The 17,060-nt window shown below is 38.3% G+C and overlaps 1 protein-coding gene across 1 annotated transcript in view; it reads right to left on the bottom strand.

Moving 5' to 3' along the window:
- Nucleotides 1–17,060, bottom strand: part of SLC16A10 (solute carrier family 16 member 10) — a 96,087-nt gene that overhangs the window by 10,783 nt on the left and 68,244 nt on the right. The window contains exon 4 of the mRNA XM_039870499.1: nucleotides 2,650–2,793. Coding sequence (XP_039726433.1) covers nucleotides 2,650–2,793 — 144 coding nt within the window. The remainder of the gene's footprint in view (nucleotides 1–2,649; nucleotides 2,794–17,060) is intronic.

Raw genomic sequence — 17,060 nt, 5'->3', positions numbered from 1 at the left:
CAGACCAACCATAGTGATTTTAAAATGTAAAATCAGACCATGTTATTCTCCAACAAAGACCCACTACACTTAAAATCTCATCACCTTGGCTTCAAGGCCCTGTATAATCTGACTCCACCTAGCTTTCCAACCGCTTACCATGCCACTCCCCTGTCTTCTCGAGTTCTCAAACATGCCCAGCTTTTTCTTGCCTTGAGTCTTGCTCCAGGAGCTCAGAAACCATGTCTGTCTTGTTTATATCACCCCCCGCCAGGGTCTGGGCCTGGGAGATCCTTGGGGTGCAGTAAGCCTCAATCTTTTGAATAAATTTTTGCAAAGGAAGCTGAAAAGTCTATAATGCAACAAATGCCCATTAGAGGGCTCCTTTGACACTTGGGAAAAGACAAAATGTTCTGCTAAATGTTTAACAAAAATATCCACAGTCAGGTATCAATAAAAGGGGGAAAGATCATAGTAAATATTTTAAAAAGTAGCACTCTTCCAGCTATCTATACACTTCCTTCTAGCTGTATGAGCAGACTCCCTGCGGAGTCATAGAGTGAGGTAGCCTCTCTGTCTCTCAGTGTTCTCATCTCTACGTGGAAATAACAACTGATGGTACCATCCTCAAAGGGCCCGGGTGAGCAGTAAAGGAGATAATGCACGCAGAGCACTTAGTTCCTTGTCTGGCGTGTGGAGGTGTTTAATATGTGGTGATGTTATTACTTCAAATCAATTAATGGAAGTTATTTTGTGTGTGTTGCATTCCATCGAGTTGGCTCTGACTCCTACTGACCCTATGAAGGAGTGATGTCCACAATGTGCTGCCCTCAACAGCCCTGTTCAGCTTCTACAGATTCATACCCATGGCTGCTTATATAGAATCAATCTATCTTATATTGGGTCTTCCCCTTGTCTTGTTGTCTTTTTTTCCCCAGCGTTATTACCTTTTCCAAAGAACCCTGCCTTCTCATGATGTGCCCAAAGTAGGAAAGCTTCAGTTTTGTCATTTTTGCCTCTACCTATGTTTCAGACTTAATTTGTTCTAGGACCCACTTGTCTGTCTGTCTGGCAGACTCTCAGTAGCTCCAAACCCAACTTGGCTTTCCCACAAGCACCACAAACTTAACATGGAAGACATGAAATCATCACCTTACTCTGATTTACTGAATTACTGATCTTGATAAAACTGCAAAACCATCCACTCTGTTATCCGAGCCATAAAACTCAGACCCAGCTTAGGTAGCTCCTTCAATCTCTTATTCCTTATATCCCTATTTTACTCCCTGTTTGATTCCAATATCTCTGCCTTGGTTCTTCCTGCCTAGAGTACTTCAAGAGTCGCCAACTGATCCCTCTGCCTCCACTCTTTTTAAACAGCTTTACTGAGATATAAATTCACATACCATAAAAGTCACACATTTAAAGGAGACAATGCAACGGGTTTTAGTTCATTAACAAGGTTGTACAACCATAACTACTGTCTAATTTTAGAATATATCATCCCTGAAAGAAACCCCATACCCAATAGCAGTTACTCCCCATTTCCTCCTCCCCCAACCACTGGAAATCACTAATCTACTTTCTGACTCTATGGAGCTGCCTACTGTGGACACCTCACAGAAATGGAACCATTCAACACGTGACCTTTTGAGACTATCTCAGTTCTTACCCCCCTCTCCTCTTCTTGCCACCCTTCAGTTACTGGGTTAAACTTTATAAAATACAACTCATATCAATCATATCACTCTCTTGCTTAAAATCCTTTAATGGCTCCTGGTATATTTCAGAATAGAGTTCATCCTCTTTTGTGCTCATAAAGTCCCTTGGCAACTTGGCTCCTGCCTATCCCCCCAGCCAATCAATCTACTGTTTTCTCTTTATTCTGTTCAAACACACAGTTTCCCAGACATAATATACTATGTCACACCTCCCCCTCTTTGCCCTCTGCTTGGGACACCCTTCTCTATCTTCCTTGTTTATCTAATTACTACTCAGCTCTTAGCACTCTGCCAGCCCAGGAGGCCTGCTCAGACCCTCACTGTGATTCAGATGCTTGGTGCCTATGTTGCTGTGGCACCCATATGGCATACCCATCATTCCACTGCTGGAACACCGTATTATCTATCTCCCCATGAGACCATTAGCTACTAACTGAGGGCAAGGACCATGTTTCATGTGCAGCATTCAACACAGTGTCTGGCATGGAGTAGTCAAATTAAATACTTGTCAAATGAGGTCCATGTGATCTTAGAATTAGCATTTGTTTAGTGTGTACTACACAACACCCAGAAGGCAATTTTCAAAAAAAGAAACTCAAAAAGATACACACATACAACACTGAATTCCACAAGATATTGCAAAAGGCACATGATTATAAAAACTATGCCAAAAATAAAACCTTCTTAGAAAAAGCAATGAGCAAAAAATATTTTAGTCTGGTGGAGTTCCATGACAAAACAAAGAAGGATGTTGTTTGATCGCCAATTTTTTATTTTGAAAACCCAAAACTCATAGGTGATTTTGCCCTTGAAAAACTGCTTGTGGAAGTTAGGTTCTAGAAAATATTTCTCATTTTTACAGAAAAATTTAAGCAAATAAATGCATATAATGAGCCATAATAAGAATAATTTTGCAGGGGGGGAGGGGGAGGGGGGCTTAAGAAAGTACCTGTAGATAAACCTTCTTCACACCAGGCACATAGTCTGCAATCCGGCCAAAGAGCAGCCGCCCAACCCCTGACGTGATGCCAATGCACATGAGGACCACCTCTTTATTGTTTTCATCTTGAAACCTTTCATTCACATGTTTCATCTGTAGACCAAAGAGGAAGAAGACACATTAAATATGGTAGGAAACCTTGACAAGTTTTGAGGCTTTGTACAAATGCCTTTCATTCTCTATAACGTTATAGACTCTCATCCCCTTCCAAATTCAAATATTTATAAAAGGGGCTCTGTGATCATTTTTTCACGAGAACATATGAAGGAACGCTAACGTGATCTAGCTTACGTGAAAGAAATAAGTATTTTTATAAGAGGCCTTTTTAAAAAATATTAATAAAGCATTACCAACACACTTGATAGGTTAACATCGAGCCATTCGCTAAAGAGAACAGACCTTTGAACACACCGCACAAGCTTGCTCTCTCAGGGTCCAGCGCACTATCTCCTCCCCTGGAAGGCAGTCTAAGGACCAATTCTGGAGTTTCATTTCTTCTAGGTGGGCCCGAACCAAACTAACACTGAATTAAGGTGTACTGGAACCTCCAGGATTAAAGCATAAGGTTCTCTACCTGTGAATTTGCCTATTTGTGTGATGTTAGAACAGATAAAGATTCAGTTTAACACAGTGATTAAAAGAAAAGCCTCTAGACAGACGGCTTGGGTTCAAGTCCTGGTTCCATCCTTTATCAAGCTTGTGACCCTGGGTGAGCTCTTAGCCTCTAGGGCCTGTTTCCTTATTGGCAATAGTACTTCAAGAGGCTGGTTGTGAGGATTAAATATCTGTATAAAGAACTTAAAAGAGTGCCCGACACGATAATGATCAGATATTAATTTTAGCCCATTTTTGTTAAAGGGACCTTTTCCTTTAATTTACAGTCTACTTAGAACAATGACTGCAAACCAACAACCCGCCAAAGTTTAAGAAGGCAGTGTGACCAGGCAGGTGTTATACTGGGTGACACAACATGCAGCTCAGCACCCAGTCTAATATTAGCTTTGCTCCCATAACCCAAGTTTCAGTCTGTCATCCCTTTCTTAATACTTCCATTTTCTCGATCACCTATCCATGCTCATGGCACGGAGAAAAAGCATGTCTGTACTCCTACTACTTCCTCTGAAATTACTGAGCTATTATAACAAACACAGTTGTTCCAAACAATCAGACTCACTGTCCCCTACACCAAACACTGGCTTGAATTCTGGAAGCCTGCAAAGCAGATTTCCCAGCAAGCTCAAAGACCCAGATGGTTCCCATGTGGCAATAGCAGCCTTTCCGGATGACATCGCCTTCAGAGACTTCCATTTCGCATTTTAAAGCCCACTTGGTTATGCCAATACCATCAAATCTGTCTTTTCCCTTTCGAAACTGGTAACTATTCTCCTTAACTTCTGTAGTTTCACACTGATCTAGAATAATCCTAACTATGGCTAACTAATCCGAACTAATCTCATCAGTGCTTATTCATCAGTTGCCCACGGCCTACATCTATACTCCTTAGTTTGGTATTAAAAAACTCTCCTTATCTGTCACCAATTTATCTTTGTACCTTTATTACCTACTGATCCTTGACTCAGAAGTAGAAAACTCAAAATGTCTACAAGACTCAGGCAAATAGCATAAAGGAGTAAAACAGACTGTTGGAAAGAGGGAGCATACAGTTCAATTGATTATTACCATATTGGACCACCAGTGTTGCCAAATCTACCTCCTGGCCCCCTCTTACTTTAAAGAGAAGTCAGAAATCTGGATTATGTGGAAATGTTGGCACCTAACTTAAATTTAGAACACTGCATGATCCAACCCCATCCATGCAAGCCAAACAAAACATGTCTGCAAACTGCATTAGGCCAGCTTTGATCTCAGCCCTAATCCCATCTGGCCCAGCAGGACGGATTTATTCAGTGTCTGAAACATTCTCACCTCTCTACATTTCTATTGTCTCTTCTACCTTCTTTAACTTTCTAAATATTACTCATTCTTTAAGACTCTGCTTCAATCCCACCTTTTCTGTAAAGCTGCCCCTGATTACCTGAGCCTTACACCTCCTTCTTTTTTACCACCCAAAGTTTTAACTGGCACCTTAAGTACTGAGTGTTCCTACCCAGCCTTTATAGCTTCTAACTCTACACATACTCAGAGTGAACTCTTTCATGTCAAAATGGACATATCTACCTGCCTGTTCCAAAGGTACTTCAAAGTCAACATGCCCCATGCTGAACTCATCCCCCCTCACAGCCTGCCCTCTCCACTCCACATCAGTTAACACCGCTCCACATCAGTTAACACCACTCGGCACAACGACCAAGGGAGACACCGGATATCTATCCTAGACTACTCTCTCCCTCTCTTCAAATCCAACAGTCAGCACCAAGTTCTGAAGATTTTACCTCCTACATCTCTCACTTCCTTTGGTCCACGTGCCCCACGGTGTTTTAGTTCAGGTTCTTATCACTCCTCCCCTGGACCTCCACGGTAGCCTTCTAACACGCTTCTTGCTTGAGCCCCACTCCTAAATCTCTAACCTATATTCTCTGAGACCCCCAGATTAAGTTCAAAACTAAAAATAGCACTTCTCTGCCTAAGATCCTTTTATGGCTCCCCTAGCCTTCAGGGTAAAGCTCAAACCCCTGGTTTCACAGATAATGCCTTCCTGCTTTGTTACTGCAGCAGCACGTCCAGCTGCTTCCTTACAGTCACCACGTCAACACTGTTGTCCAGTATGGTAGCTCCTAGCCACGCATGGGCTACTGAGTGCTTAAAACGTGGCTAGTTCAAATCGAGATGTGCTATAAGTGCAAAACACACAGCAAACAGAAAACAGTGAAAAAAAAAGCATGTAAAAGATCTCATTAATAATTCTAAAATACTGATTCCATGTTGAATACTATTTTGGCTATATAGGTTAAATAAAATATATTATGAAACTCATTTTGTTTGCTTTTTTACTTTTTAAAATAATACTAAAAATTTCTTTAATTCCATATGTGGCTTGCATTATTTCTATGAAACAGTGCAGGTCTAAGAAATCCACTTGTGGCTGCAAAGATAAGCCAGCTGTCCATAAAGGTGAAACTGGCTTATTCCTCCAGGCCATTATCACCCCCCCATCAGGTGAGATTAGACAAAGCAGAGATAGATTCCTGCTCAATTGTGAAGAAAATGAATAACCTTACCTAAGACAGGTGGGATATAATTATGTGTATTCAACAGCTTTATTTGGAATTTGAATCCAGACTCTAATGTATTAATCCACTTCAGGAAGCACCCAAAGGATCTATTATAACTTTTTAACAGACATTCTTTATTATTCAAAAAAGACTGAATTTACTAGTCATTCTTTTGATGAAACTAAGAACACCTGCCTGCCAAAGTGCTATTATCCTTTATTAGTGGTTTTTTCCTCACCTGCTCTACTTTATGATCCTTAAAAAGAATAATATGGCGAAATGTTTTGGGTCTTTTGAAAGAAGGTAAATTTGGCAAATTCAAATATAAAGGACATTATTTCATTGAATTTTGTTATTGTTGTCATTGTTGTTTAAATAAAGCAAGAACTTCAGCTTCTAATACTCCATTCCCCACTCTCAGCCAAAATCTACAAACTAAAAGTATCTTTGGTCGTTAAGTAAGGGAATGGGGGGGGCGGGGCAGGGCGCGGTAAAGAACAATATCTGGGGATGCTGGATCTCTAGAGGTCCTTCCTCATTGAGGTAGCAGTACTTAGGAAAACGGGTGTGTTCTATTTACAGCCTGGGCCTCCAATGATTGCCACCAACGATTTTACAAATCCCTGACCATCTCTCATCCTCTGGGCATGTGCTTTAGCAGAAAGCACGAATATTGGGGCAAAATTGATATCTGGTATAAGTTCTGCTCTCCTCACAAGAGCTCAGAGGCAGATCTGCCTTTTTGAGAGGTTGGGGGCAGCAGCCTAGGGAAGTGAAAGCAATCATCACACTAAATTGGCCTCAGTCCTGGCTTCTCCCCTCTCCAACTCTCTCATGTAGGGGAACCATAGTGCCATCCATTTGGAGACATTAGATAGTGTTCTTCCACTGAGAATCCAGGCCAAGTCTTCTGGCTCTCAGAGAGTCAACCATGAAAGAAGTTAATGAATGGCCATAGTATAAAACCAGCTCCAATTAAGCTGACCTGAGTACATTAGAAACGCAAGCTTCTCAACAAATGGTTTCTCAAAAGAAGAATGCCTAATAGAAGAGAACCCCAGATTGCTTTATTTATAGAAGCCTTTGAAACCCAGTGGTGGTACACACCTACAAAGCAAAGCCAACGGTCACAAAGGTCCAATAATTCCCTACAGTACTGTTTTCTAAGATTGTGTTATTTGGTCATGCCATGACAGTCGTTAGCCTCAACTGTCCTTCCCGCCGCCCCCCCCGCCCACCTTTTTAAGAGTATGGGTGGTATTTGCTTAATGTCGTTTACATAACGTTTATATAATTTATTACATTAAAAATAATAAAAACTTTGGTGCATACAAATTAAATTACAGGCATACCTTGCAGATATTGTAGGTTTGGTCCCAGATCACTGCGATAAAGCGAGCATCACAATAAAGCAAGTAGAAATCTTCTCTGGTGGAGGGTCTTGCCTCCAATTTGTAAAAATTCAACAACTGAATTGCAATAAAGCGTAGTGCCATAAAGTGAGGTATGCCTGCATATATTTTTGGGTAATAGTAAAGAAGACAGTAAAGAAGAAGGAGAACTAAAGGAGACTTTAAATAAAGATAACTACTTCTGACGGTGAACTTGAAGTAACAGCTTATTGACTCAAGTACCAAGTGCTAACATGGGCAGTATTTTAGGGACGCTCGGAAAAGAGGACAAAAACAGGCCCAATAGAGCACTGCAGGCTATGGAACTAATAGAACCACAACTGCCTTTACAGAACTGGGGAGAAAAAAGTCAACAATATTTATCATCCACTGTTGTTGCAGTTACTATGCCCTTTGGGAGAGAAACAGATTCCAGGCACGTAGTCATCATCTACCCTTGTCTGTGATGACTCTGATTCCCTGGTCCCCTGCCCTTGCTCTCCAGACAACATCAACCAAACTGAAAAGAGGGGTGGACAACAGGTAGGCATGTGCACTCATTTTGTCTCTAGGAGAATAAATTCTTTTGGCCAGAGAAGGGGACCTGTATCTTTTACGATTGCATGGTACATCCAACAACAAGGTAATAAATGCTACACAACATTTTCAGTGGTTCTGGAGCTAGAATAATTTCTGCAGCTTCCTACTTTCCAAAAGGGATAGTGAGTTCAGAGCATTTTTACTCACTTGCTATTCACTCCAGAGGTTAGCGGCTTCAGCTCGTTGCCTCTCTTTTGCTTGCAGTTTCACTTCCAAGACTATATCAGTTCAACATTTAAAATGCTATTCCGTAAGTCTAAAAGAGCATTCTGCTTAGTTTTTCAAAGGTAAACTCAAAACGAGCCCGGCCCCTTTAAAAATTAGACGTACGTTTGAAGAGAGTAGAAAGCCTGCTAGATTAGTTAATGGATAATCTCAGAAATTGTTACAAATCAAAACTTTACACTACCCTTTGACTTTAAAGTAAGATGAACAAATCTTCTGAATGTAATGAGGGTTTGGTTTGGTTTGGTTTGGTTTTCTTTTTTAAACTGTGTTTTCTCTACCTCTGCGTTTGCTAAGAAAAGGAAGCAAATCAACACAAATGGGAAATTTCCTTAAAAAGTTTTATATGAGCACTGTACACCAGCAAGCCCAGCGAGGTGATTAAAGATAGAAGAAAACTACATAGATTTAGGTACATAAAATTAAGCCCTTTACATCATATAATATTGAAATAGAACTTTATGGCCATTAAGATAGGTATGGTCAGCCTTAAAATGTCATTTTATCTTGTTATAATAACTATTTTATTCTCAACTGTGCTTTGAGAATAAAATAGTTCTAAGATATGCTTGAAGTGCAAACAGAGAATTTCTTTGCCAGCCAACATTTTTAAGGACTAACATCTTCAGGCAGCCTAATGTCTATTTGCTAATACGATATTTCTGTCATGACTAGACTTCATGGTCTGGGTACCAACTGCCTCCTCAGTGGCTGACCAAATGGAGAGCAGACCTTTGGCCTAATAAGTCTCCAGGAGGCATGGGCATTGGTTCTGTTTGTTTTTTTAAATGGGCAGTCTTTCCATTTCATTAAGATGAGTTTCCATGGTGTTGGTAATCACACGTGGCACTGTTAACACACATAAAAGTCAGGATTGAGAAAAAAGAAGAAAGAGTTTCCAGAGTGAAGATTATTTAACAGCCATCAAGGGGTAGAAAAAGAAGGATGGTGTTCAGAAGGAAGAAAGATGGCTGATGGTTCAAAGAATGTCCTAATTTTTAAAACATTTTCTAACTCTAAAAATTCTTTAGAGCTTTTGTTATTTTCCCCTTTTTTAAAAAAGCAATTTTCCTTAGAGTAAAATAAAAGTCTATCCTTGACACAGCATTATTTAAATCAGATCAAGATTTGGCAAAACTATTCTAGAGTAATTATCACTCAAAGCCCATTTGAATTTAGATGACAGTTCAAATAATCCCTAATTTTAGAAGTTAAGATGGACTTCATCTTAAAAGAGAAAATAAATCACTAAGATTTTTAGGTAACTTGAAATTATTTAGTGACCCTGACAATAATTTTTGTGCCATCTATTTCTCAAATTACCAAAAACTATACCAGTCTGTCCTAAACAATGAAAGGTGTTTAATCTGTTGCTTTATTTAAATTTTTATTTATCACATCTAAATCCAAATTGGATTCTGAACAGTTTCTTTCTTGGAGTCTCATTCCTGGCACACAAGATGCAACACTCACACCCTTGATTCCTGACTCGTTGGGATGAACAACACTGTTCAGATGAACACACAGTGTCCGTCTATGAAGGAGTCAGACTGCCTCTACTCTGGTCATCAAGATGGCTCCAGAGGACTCGGCAATAGTCTACAGCCTGCCTGCGTGACTGACTATACACTACTTTGGTAGAGAACTCTGAAGATAAAAAGTGGTCACAAAGGCTCTTGCAGATGTGATTAATGCTATGATGAGGCATCGTGTGTTTACATGTTTGCATTTTTTTAAAGGATATCCTCTTTTAAACTTACTCCTGGATTTATCTGGTAATAAAGTCTCCTATGTGCATATGCAAATAAATAGGTGTAGGTTATGGAGACTCTAATCAATAGATAGAATTGCATGAATTTGGAGAAGTAATAAAAAATGAACAAATGCACCCAACAAAAAGCTAGTTCAATTAAGCTTAAATTTTAGAAGTTTAAAATAAACTTCTTCTTAAAATAGAAAGGGATAATTTCAGAAAGCATTATTTAAACCACTAGGATTTGGGGTAACTTTATTTATTTTTTAACTGCCCTGGCAAAATGTCAATAAGCCGGATATTTTGTAAATTATCAAAACTGGTACTATTTCTTCTTGAACAATGTGTACACTGGGAGTTTATTGAAATTTTAATTTACTTACTTTAAGGTTGATCTGATTTCTGAGAGAAACAAGAAGTTGGGGCATTAGTTTTTATTCAGCTTTTTAATTTTGCCCATAATTATAAAGTGAAGAAAGACTGATCCTTCCATAAAAATTCTATCTTCTAACCTCTCCTCACTAAAATTTCATCAGACCAGTGATGTTGGCTAGAGAACTTCTTTACCAAAGCCTCCTATCCCCCTATCTCCTCCCTCCAGTCTTTGTAAGGCATACAATGCTGTCTTTTCTATTAATTGTGACTTATCTAATTGCTGACTCTCTCCCTTGCATCACATCAAGTTCAATTTTTTTTTGGTCTGATAGATTAAAAGTTGCTAAGGTTGGGCTTAGATTCATTTTCCTTCCACTGTTGCCATTTCCACATTTGAAATTGTCTACCCCAACTTTTAACCCTTTCTTAAGAATAAGACTATTTTGGATTGGGGGTACGTGATTAACATAGTTTAAACATGGTCAGTTCTGTCTTATGATTTTAAAGTGTTCAGGAAGAAAAGGACCACACCCTGGGAGAAGGATGGAAATAGATAAGTGGAAGCTCTAAGGGGTCTGGATGAAGGTGACTGGCACAGCAGAGAACACTTTGCGGACTGAGAGTTGGAAAGCCTAGGCATGCATAGTAGGAAAAAAAAAATGTCTTTGAAGTCAAATTATGAGCTCTACTCCCTACTGATTCTAAGATCTTGAGCATCAGTGTCCTGATCTCAAATACTGCATATTAGTTCATAATATGGGCAGTACCATCACCCCCGGGGGTGTTTTTAGAATTTTGTGGAGGCTATTTTTATCTTTCCCATATAGTTGTGCCCAAGAATTACCTTTTTAAAATTTTTATTTTAATAAAATTTATATCACATAACGTTTGCCATCATAACCATTTTTAAGTGGACAGTTTAACGGCATTAAGTACATTCACCTTCTTGTGCAACCATCACCACCATCCATCTCCAGAACTTTTTCATTTTCCCAAACTGAAACTCTGGACCCATTAAACAATAACTCCCCATTTCCCCCTTCCCCAAGCCCCTGGCAACCCCTATTCTATTTTCTGGCTCAATGAGTCTGACTACTTTTGGTACCTCATCTAAGTGGAATCATACAGTCTTTGACCTTTTGTGTCTGGCTTAGTTCACTCAGCATGTCTTCAAGCTTGGGACACCGTAGCATGTGTCCAAGCATTAACTTTTAAAATACATATTATTTTATTCAAAACTTACTTCTTTTATTTCTCCTTTATGTTACAGGTGGAGCATTACTGATTTTTTCTTTTTTAATATGTGTATATGTAGATTTTAAGATCTAGGAATTTTATTTCAGGAGAGAAAAAGAGGTAGTGGATCTGACACACTGCTCTAGATTCGTGACAGGGTAGCAGAGCTTGGAAATCACCTCACGAGAAAGAGGTGCCGGAACTGGGCAATCCCAACCCCCGATTCAGAGCATGAGGAGCAAAGAGATACTTGGCAGAGAATTATGAAAAATCTCTGAGGTAGCTTCGGAGGAGTCAGAAACATGTAAAAGAAAACCACATGTTCACATAAGCAGAGACAATAAAATAGGGACAGGCACACTTGATTTATGTTATGCCTAGTATAATGCTTTATAAATTCAATCATCAGTATATGGCAGCATTTTAAATTCCACAGGTGTGTGCATGAGTCAAGAGGAGCGTGGACACGTGTCAGCCTACTTGCTAGGCTGGGGTTACCCTCACGCATCCCATTCTTTTGGAAGCAGCTGAGAGATGGTACAAGGCACAGGAGGTGTTATTTCACATCAGCAGGGCTGACTATGTACGTCTTACCACCCATTTCCATATCTTTAAATTATTCTACGTTGAAATCAATGTAGATAAACAAATTTTCATTTCTATTATTTAAGCTTTAAACCACACACTGTCACTATATGTGTAACCAGAGAAAGTCTCTAAACCAACGAACTCCTTTCCCTATAAGATGGAGATAAAACTGTTCTCAGTCAACGGTTATATATTGAAGATCAATGAAAGAAAGAACTTGAAGAACATAAAGTACCATTAAAATGGAAAGTAGTCATCAGCAGGGAAATTAGTACACCTCATACTTCAGCAATTCAACCAACCTATAAACTCAGCCTGAAAATGGTTAAAAAAATACTTGAGTGCCAGGTACATGCTAGGTTCTGGGGATGGAGCAATGAAGGAAGTCTTTGTCTCTACTCCTATGAAATGTCCAGTCTACCTTACCTGTTTCCTCTTTATCATTTCCTGCCGTGTCAAGACACTTCCAACATAAAACTCTCTAATGTGTTTTGTAGTAAAATCCACAGTTTTCACCAGCCTTTCTCATACTTATACTGAATACAGTTTAAGGGCCTAAGAAAAATACACTGCTACTACTTTTTTCTTTTTCTTGTTATTACTTTTTAAGTTAAAATTAGATATTTTTAAATGTCTGTAGATTTCTTTCTCCCCTGCAAATTTTAAATCTTTTAATGGTTTAGGACCTATATTCTAGAAATAATTTTCATGTCTGAATAAACCATGCATTATTCCTTTAAAAACAAAAAAACAAAAAAAACCCGTTGAATTACCTATACTTAATTTTGGCTAACTAAATATAATTTGGAACATGTGACAAACTTACTCAGCCTTACTATAAGCAACAGCTCTGTTTCTGTTTAGTTATTTGTAAATGGTTAGTTTTCCAAATTTCTTATGCATTAATTATGTCCCGTCCTCCTATCAAGTTCCTACGATAGTATCTTACAATTTGAAAAAAAAAAATACTCAAAAAAGAAAACTAGCTTGTTTGATGAGAGTGGTCTATAGATATTTAACTCCACCATTACTGAGCCACTAGTGGCCAGAGAAGATAGGATCCTCATTCATCTAAAGTAGGAGAATGCTGGTGAATACTGCCTACAGCACAAAACTGATAAATGGGCAAATTTTCACTAACCTGAGTAGTCAATTTGCAGCAGATGTTGAGATCTGCAGGGAAATAAATGCAAGGTTAGAAAAGCAAGAAAAGCACAGGCACCATCGAAAAAAAATCTGAAAAAAGGGATAAAGTGAAGGATAGAAGACGTCTAATCGTTCATGTAATAACTGCACGAGAACTGAGAGGACATAGCAGTGTATTATTAGAAGACATAAGTAGTGAATAAAGTATCTGAAGAAAAAGCGATGCTTGGATCCTATACAAGAATTTTAAATTTTTAACAGATTTTAATTTTCATGTAGATTTTAATAAAATATAAAGATAAAAAATAAGCTGAATAAAAATTCATCAACTGGTGGCTGGCCTTAATGATAGAAGCTAGAGACACAGTCTATGTCATATGCTTCCCACAGGTATTAGGAAACTGTCTTATTTTTCTATCTTCCAAATAGCTGATATTGCTCTTCACCCATAGAATGCCCTACTGGCACCTCCTCAGAGACGTTGTCCCTGACTTCCCAAACTGAAGTTACCTCCCACCATCACCTTCCACCTCATTTATTTCCTTCAAAGAAAACACCACTATTTGAAAACTGCCTTCTTTATTCATATTTTTATTTATTTATTGAGTTCTGTGAGAGCAGTGACTACATCTGTTCTCACCACTGCGTCCCCACACCTAGAATGCCAGTGAATATTTACTGAATGAATGCTTAAATCTGTTCAACTTAGTTGTAATTATAGGAAGTCTCACACATGCAAGAAAAAAATAGGAACAGAATTAGAAATAAGCGTTCTAATTCTAATCTAATAACACTCCTGCCACTTACTGTGCAACCCTGAGCAAAATAAAACCTCTCTGGTCCTCAACATTCTTATCTATTAGAGGGAGAGCCAGTATCAATGCTGCTTTCCTCATAAAAGGTTGCTGTGAGAGTTGAATTAGAAAATGTATATGTGAAGTCGATACCTTCATACCCTTTTTGGAAGTTTGTTGAGAAGGAAATGAATGAATGAAATGAATAAATGAACAAAACATTTCTAGACCACATAACAAACAAACAAACAAAAAACAAGAAATGTACATAGGGGTTATATGAGTGCATATCATCAGCACATTGTCAATCTCAAATGATAAATTCTGATATTTAAATGAATATGCTATGCAAAGAAATATCCTGTGTCAAAGAAATTTCATAAGCCTACTTTTAAGTGAAAAATAGAAAAACAAAAATTAATAAGAAAATCCTGGTGAAAAAGCAATACGATTACATTTTACTGTGCAAAGTACAGCAGTCCCCTACTGTCTGCAGTTTCAACTGCTGTCTCCCGCTGTCATTTAATCTTCCTTACAGTTCCATCTTTAATTTTCAAATGTATAAGAAAAACCACAAAAACGGTCATTCTCAAACCATTTGAGATTTTGCTTCCAGGCACTTTTTGTCAGTTTTGATTCAGATAAACTCTTGTAAAAATTCTCTATAGGTTTGGACATTTCTTACGAAGATGGTATGTTGAGGTTGCTAACATACACAATAAAAACCCAATCTGTAGAAATGATGAAGAAAAAAGAAATTCGTGCTAGTTTGCTGAGAAAGACTACATTCACATATTTTTATTACAGTGTATTATTCTAATAGTTCTATTTTATTATTAGTTACTATTTACCTCTTACTGTGCCTAATTTGCACATTAAATTTTATATCTATACATTATGTATGTATAGATAAAAACATAGCGTATATAGGGCTTGGTACTATTCCTGGTTTCAGGCATCCAGTGGGGGTCTTGGAATGTATCCACCTAAGAATAATGGGGGGACTACTGTACCAAAACATTATGCATAGCTAACAAATGTTAAAGTAACAATCAATATAAAGATAATTAGAATAAAAGGCCAAATCCAAGAATAAAAAGAAAAAAGAAAAGACGGGAAGGAGGGAGAAAATGAAACCTTTAGCCTCTAGTATTTAGCCTTCAGTGGTTAGCCTCCAGGCTATAAACAAAATTAAAATGTTAACTCTACCTCTTTAATCTACCTCTTTAATGCTAAGAGGACAGAGTTGATAGGGCAGCTCTTCAGATTACACAACTCCATTGTCAATCAATTTAAAAATGTTTCTAAAACTCTGAAACCATGCTGGGAACATGTAATAGGCCCCAGGGTTTTTCTTCTGTCAGAACTTGAAAGTGAACCGGAGGTCAGAAGCAACAGGAGAGGCCAACTCAGCAGCCTAGTCCTGGTCCAATATACAGTAACTGTTCTTTACCAGATGTGGTGGCAGCTTCAGAACCAGAATGATTTTCCGACGGCATTCTGGGACGATGAGAAACACTGGCGCAGCCCCCGCAAACCCATTTTGAGTTCGCTGTCTTTCTTGCTATTTCCACTCAGGCCATTGGTAAGTCCCCCTTGGGTTTTCACCCTGCTCTCTTCTGAGTTCAGCTCCTGATCTAAATGGTTTTCCTTTACAGGGCAAGTCAGTTTGAGATGGGAAAACCATTCTACCAGGATCCAGCTGAGCTGGTTAGAAGATTCTTCCTGAGGCCAACTGAGTTGTGGAAGGTTCTACCCAGAGCCAAGCCCCTAGCCTTTCAGACCCCAAGGAAATTAGGATGTGTTTTTAGCTATGAAAAGGTATGAGAAATGAAGATGCATTTTTGTTAAGGGAAATGAGAATAATTTTGTCTAAACTAAATAATTTTGTACAAAGGAAAAACTAAATATACACAAAAAGTTGGAGAAAGAAAGAGAATTTTACCTTGTGTAATTAAGCTGGCTAAAAATTGAATTGTTATTATAAGGATTTTTTTAAATTAAGATTTAATGTCAAGGGCATACTTATGTAAAACCAAAACTTAATTTTCCTTCAACTGCTAAAGGTTTTTCTTTTTGATTAATCTGCCAAGAAAGCAAAATTCTGTTTTATCGAAATAATTTTCTGCGTTTGTCTTAATCATGTTCGATTATTTAAGAAAATCTCAATAGTAAGAGATAACCTTCTGTATTTGTCTTTGAAATCAGTTATTGTCACTTTGGTCAAATATATAATTAAGTATTGTTTCATAATAATCTGTGATCCTTACTTAGACAAATGTCCAAATCTGTTGGTATTTTTGACAAACCTCCTTAAGTCAAATTCTAAATGAAGTCTTTTCGGAACCCAAACTAACTGAGATTTCCGAGAGGGACCCCGAGAGAACAGAAGGGAAACTTGCAAGGCAAAAAAAACTTTAGTCTAAGGACAGTGTGGCTGATAACAGGCAGCATCTTATCTCTGAAGTGGAAGAGCAGACTCTTTCATAAAAAGAACATGAGACTTAGAGTCCAGGACCTGCGTTCAGATCCCAGCTCTGAGTATAAGTCAGTGAGTGACCTTGAATGAGCATAGCTTAGCAGAGTTGTTTCCTTAGCTCTAAATATGTAGTTATTTATTATACTTATCCCACTCATCTTTGTGATGGTTATAATAGGATTTTTGTGAAAATTTTCACACACCATTGAGTCTCCCTCTGAGGAAACCACAAAGACATGAAAGCATATATGCTATTCCCATTTACATGTCTCAGTGCCCTAAGCTCTAGGCTTGGAGCACTATTCCTGCTTTGACCACAACATGAACAGAGGTGCCCTGGCTAGTGAGATCTAACAATACATTCCATTATTGACCTATGAGAGCATTTGACATTAATTAAAGCTATAAAATATCTTTAGGCACTACATGCCACGCTTACTGACTTGTTTGCCTCAAAATTTCATTCTTAGTTTAAAAATACAAGTTGTTTGTTCCTAACTACAACTGGACTTGGCGTCTACTTAATTGCCCTGTCAGCAGGCAGATGACTGTGTCTTTAATCACAGCGTCAGGCAAATGAGATCCTGCTACCAAGTCGAA

This window comes from Pteropus medius, unplaced genomic scaffold (assembly GCF_902729225.1).
Source record: "Pteropus medius unplaced genomic scaffold, Ma_sr-lr_union100, whole genome shotgun sequence".
NCBI classification, from domain to species: Eukaryota; Metazoa; Chordata; class Mammalia; order Chiroptera; family Pteropodidae; genus Pteropus; species Pteropus medius.
Note: the sequence above shows the minus strand (reverse complement) of the source record. Positions and strands in the feature narration are given on the sequence as shown.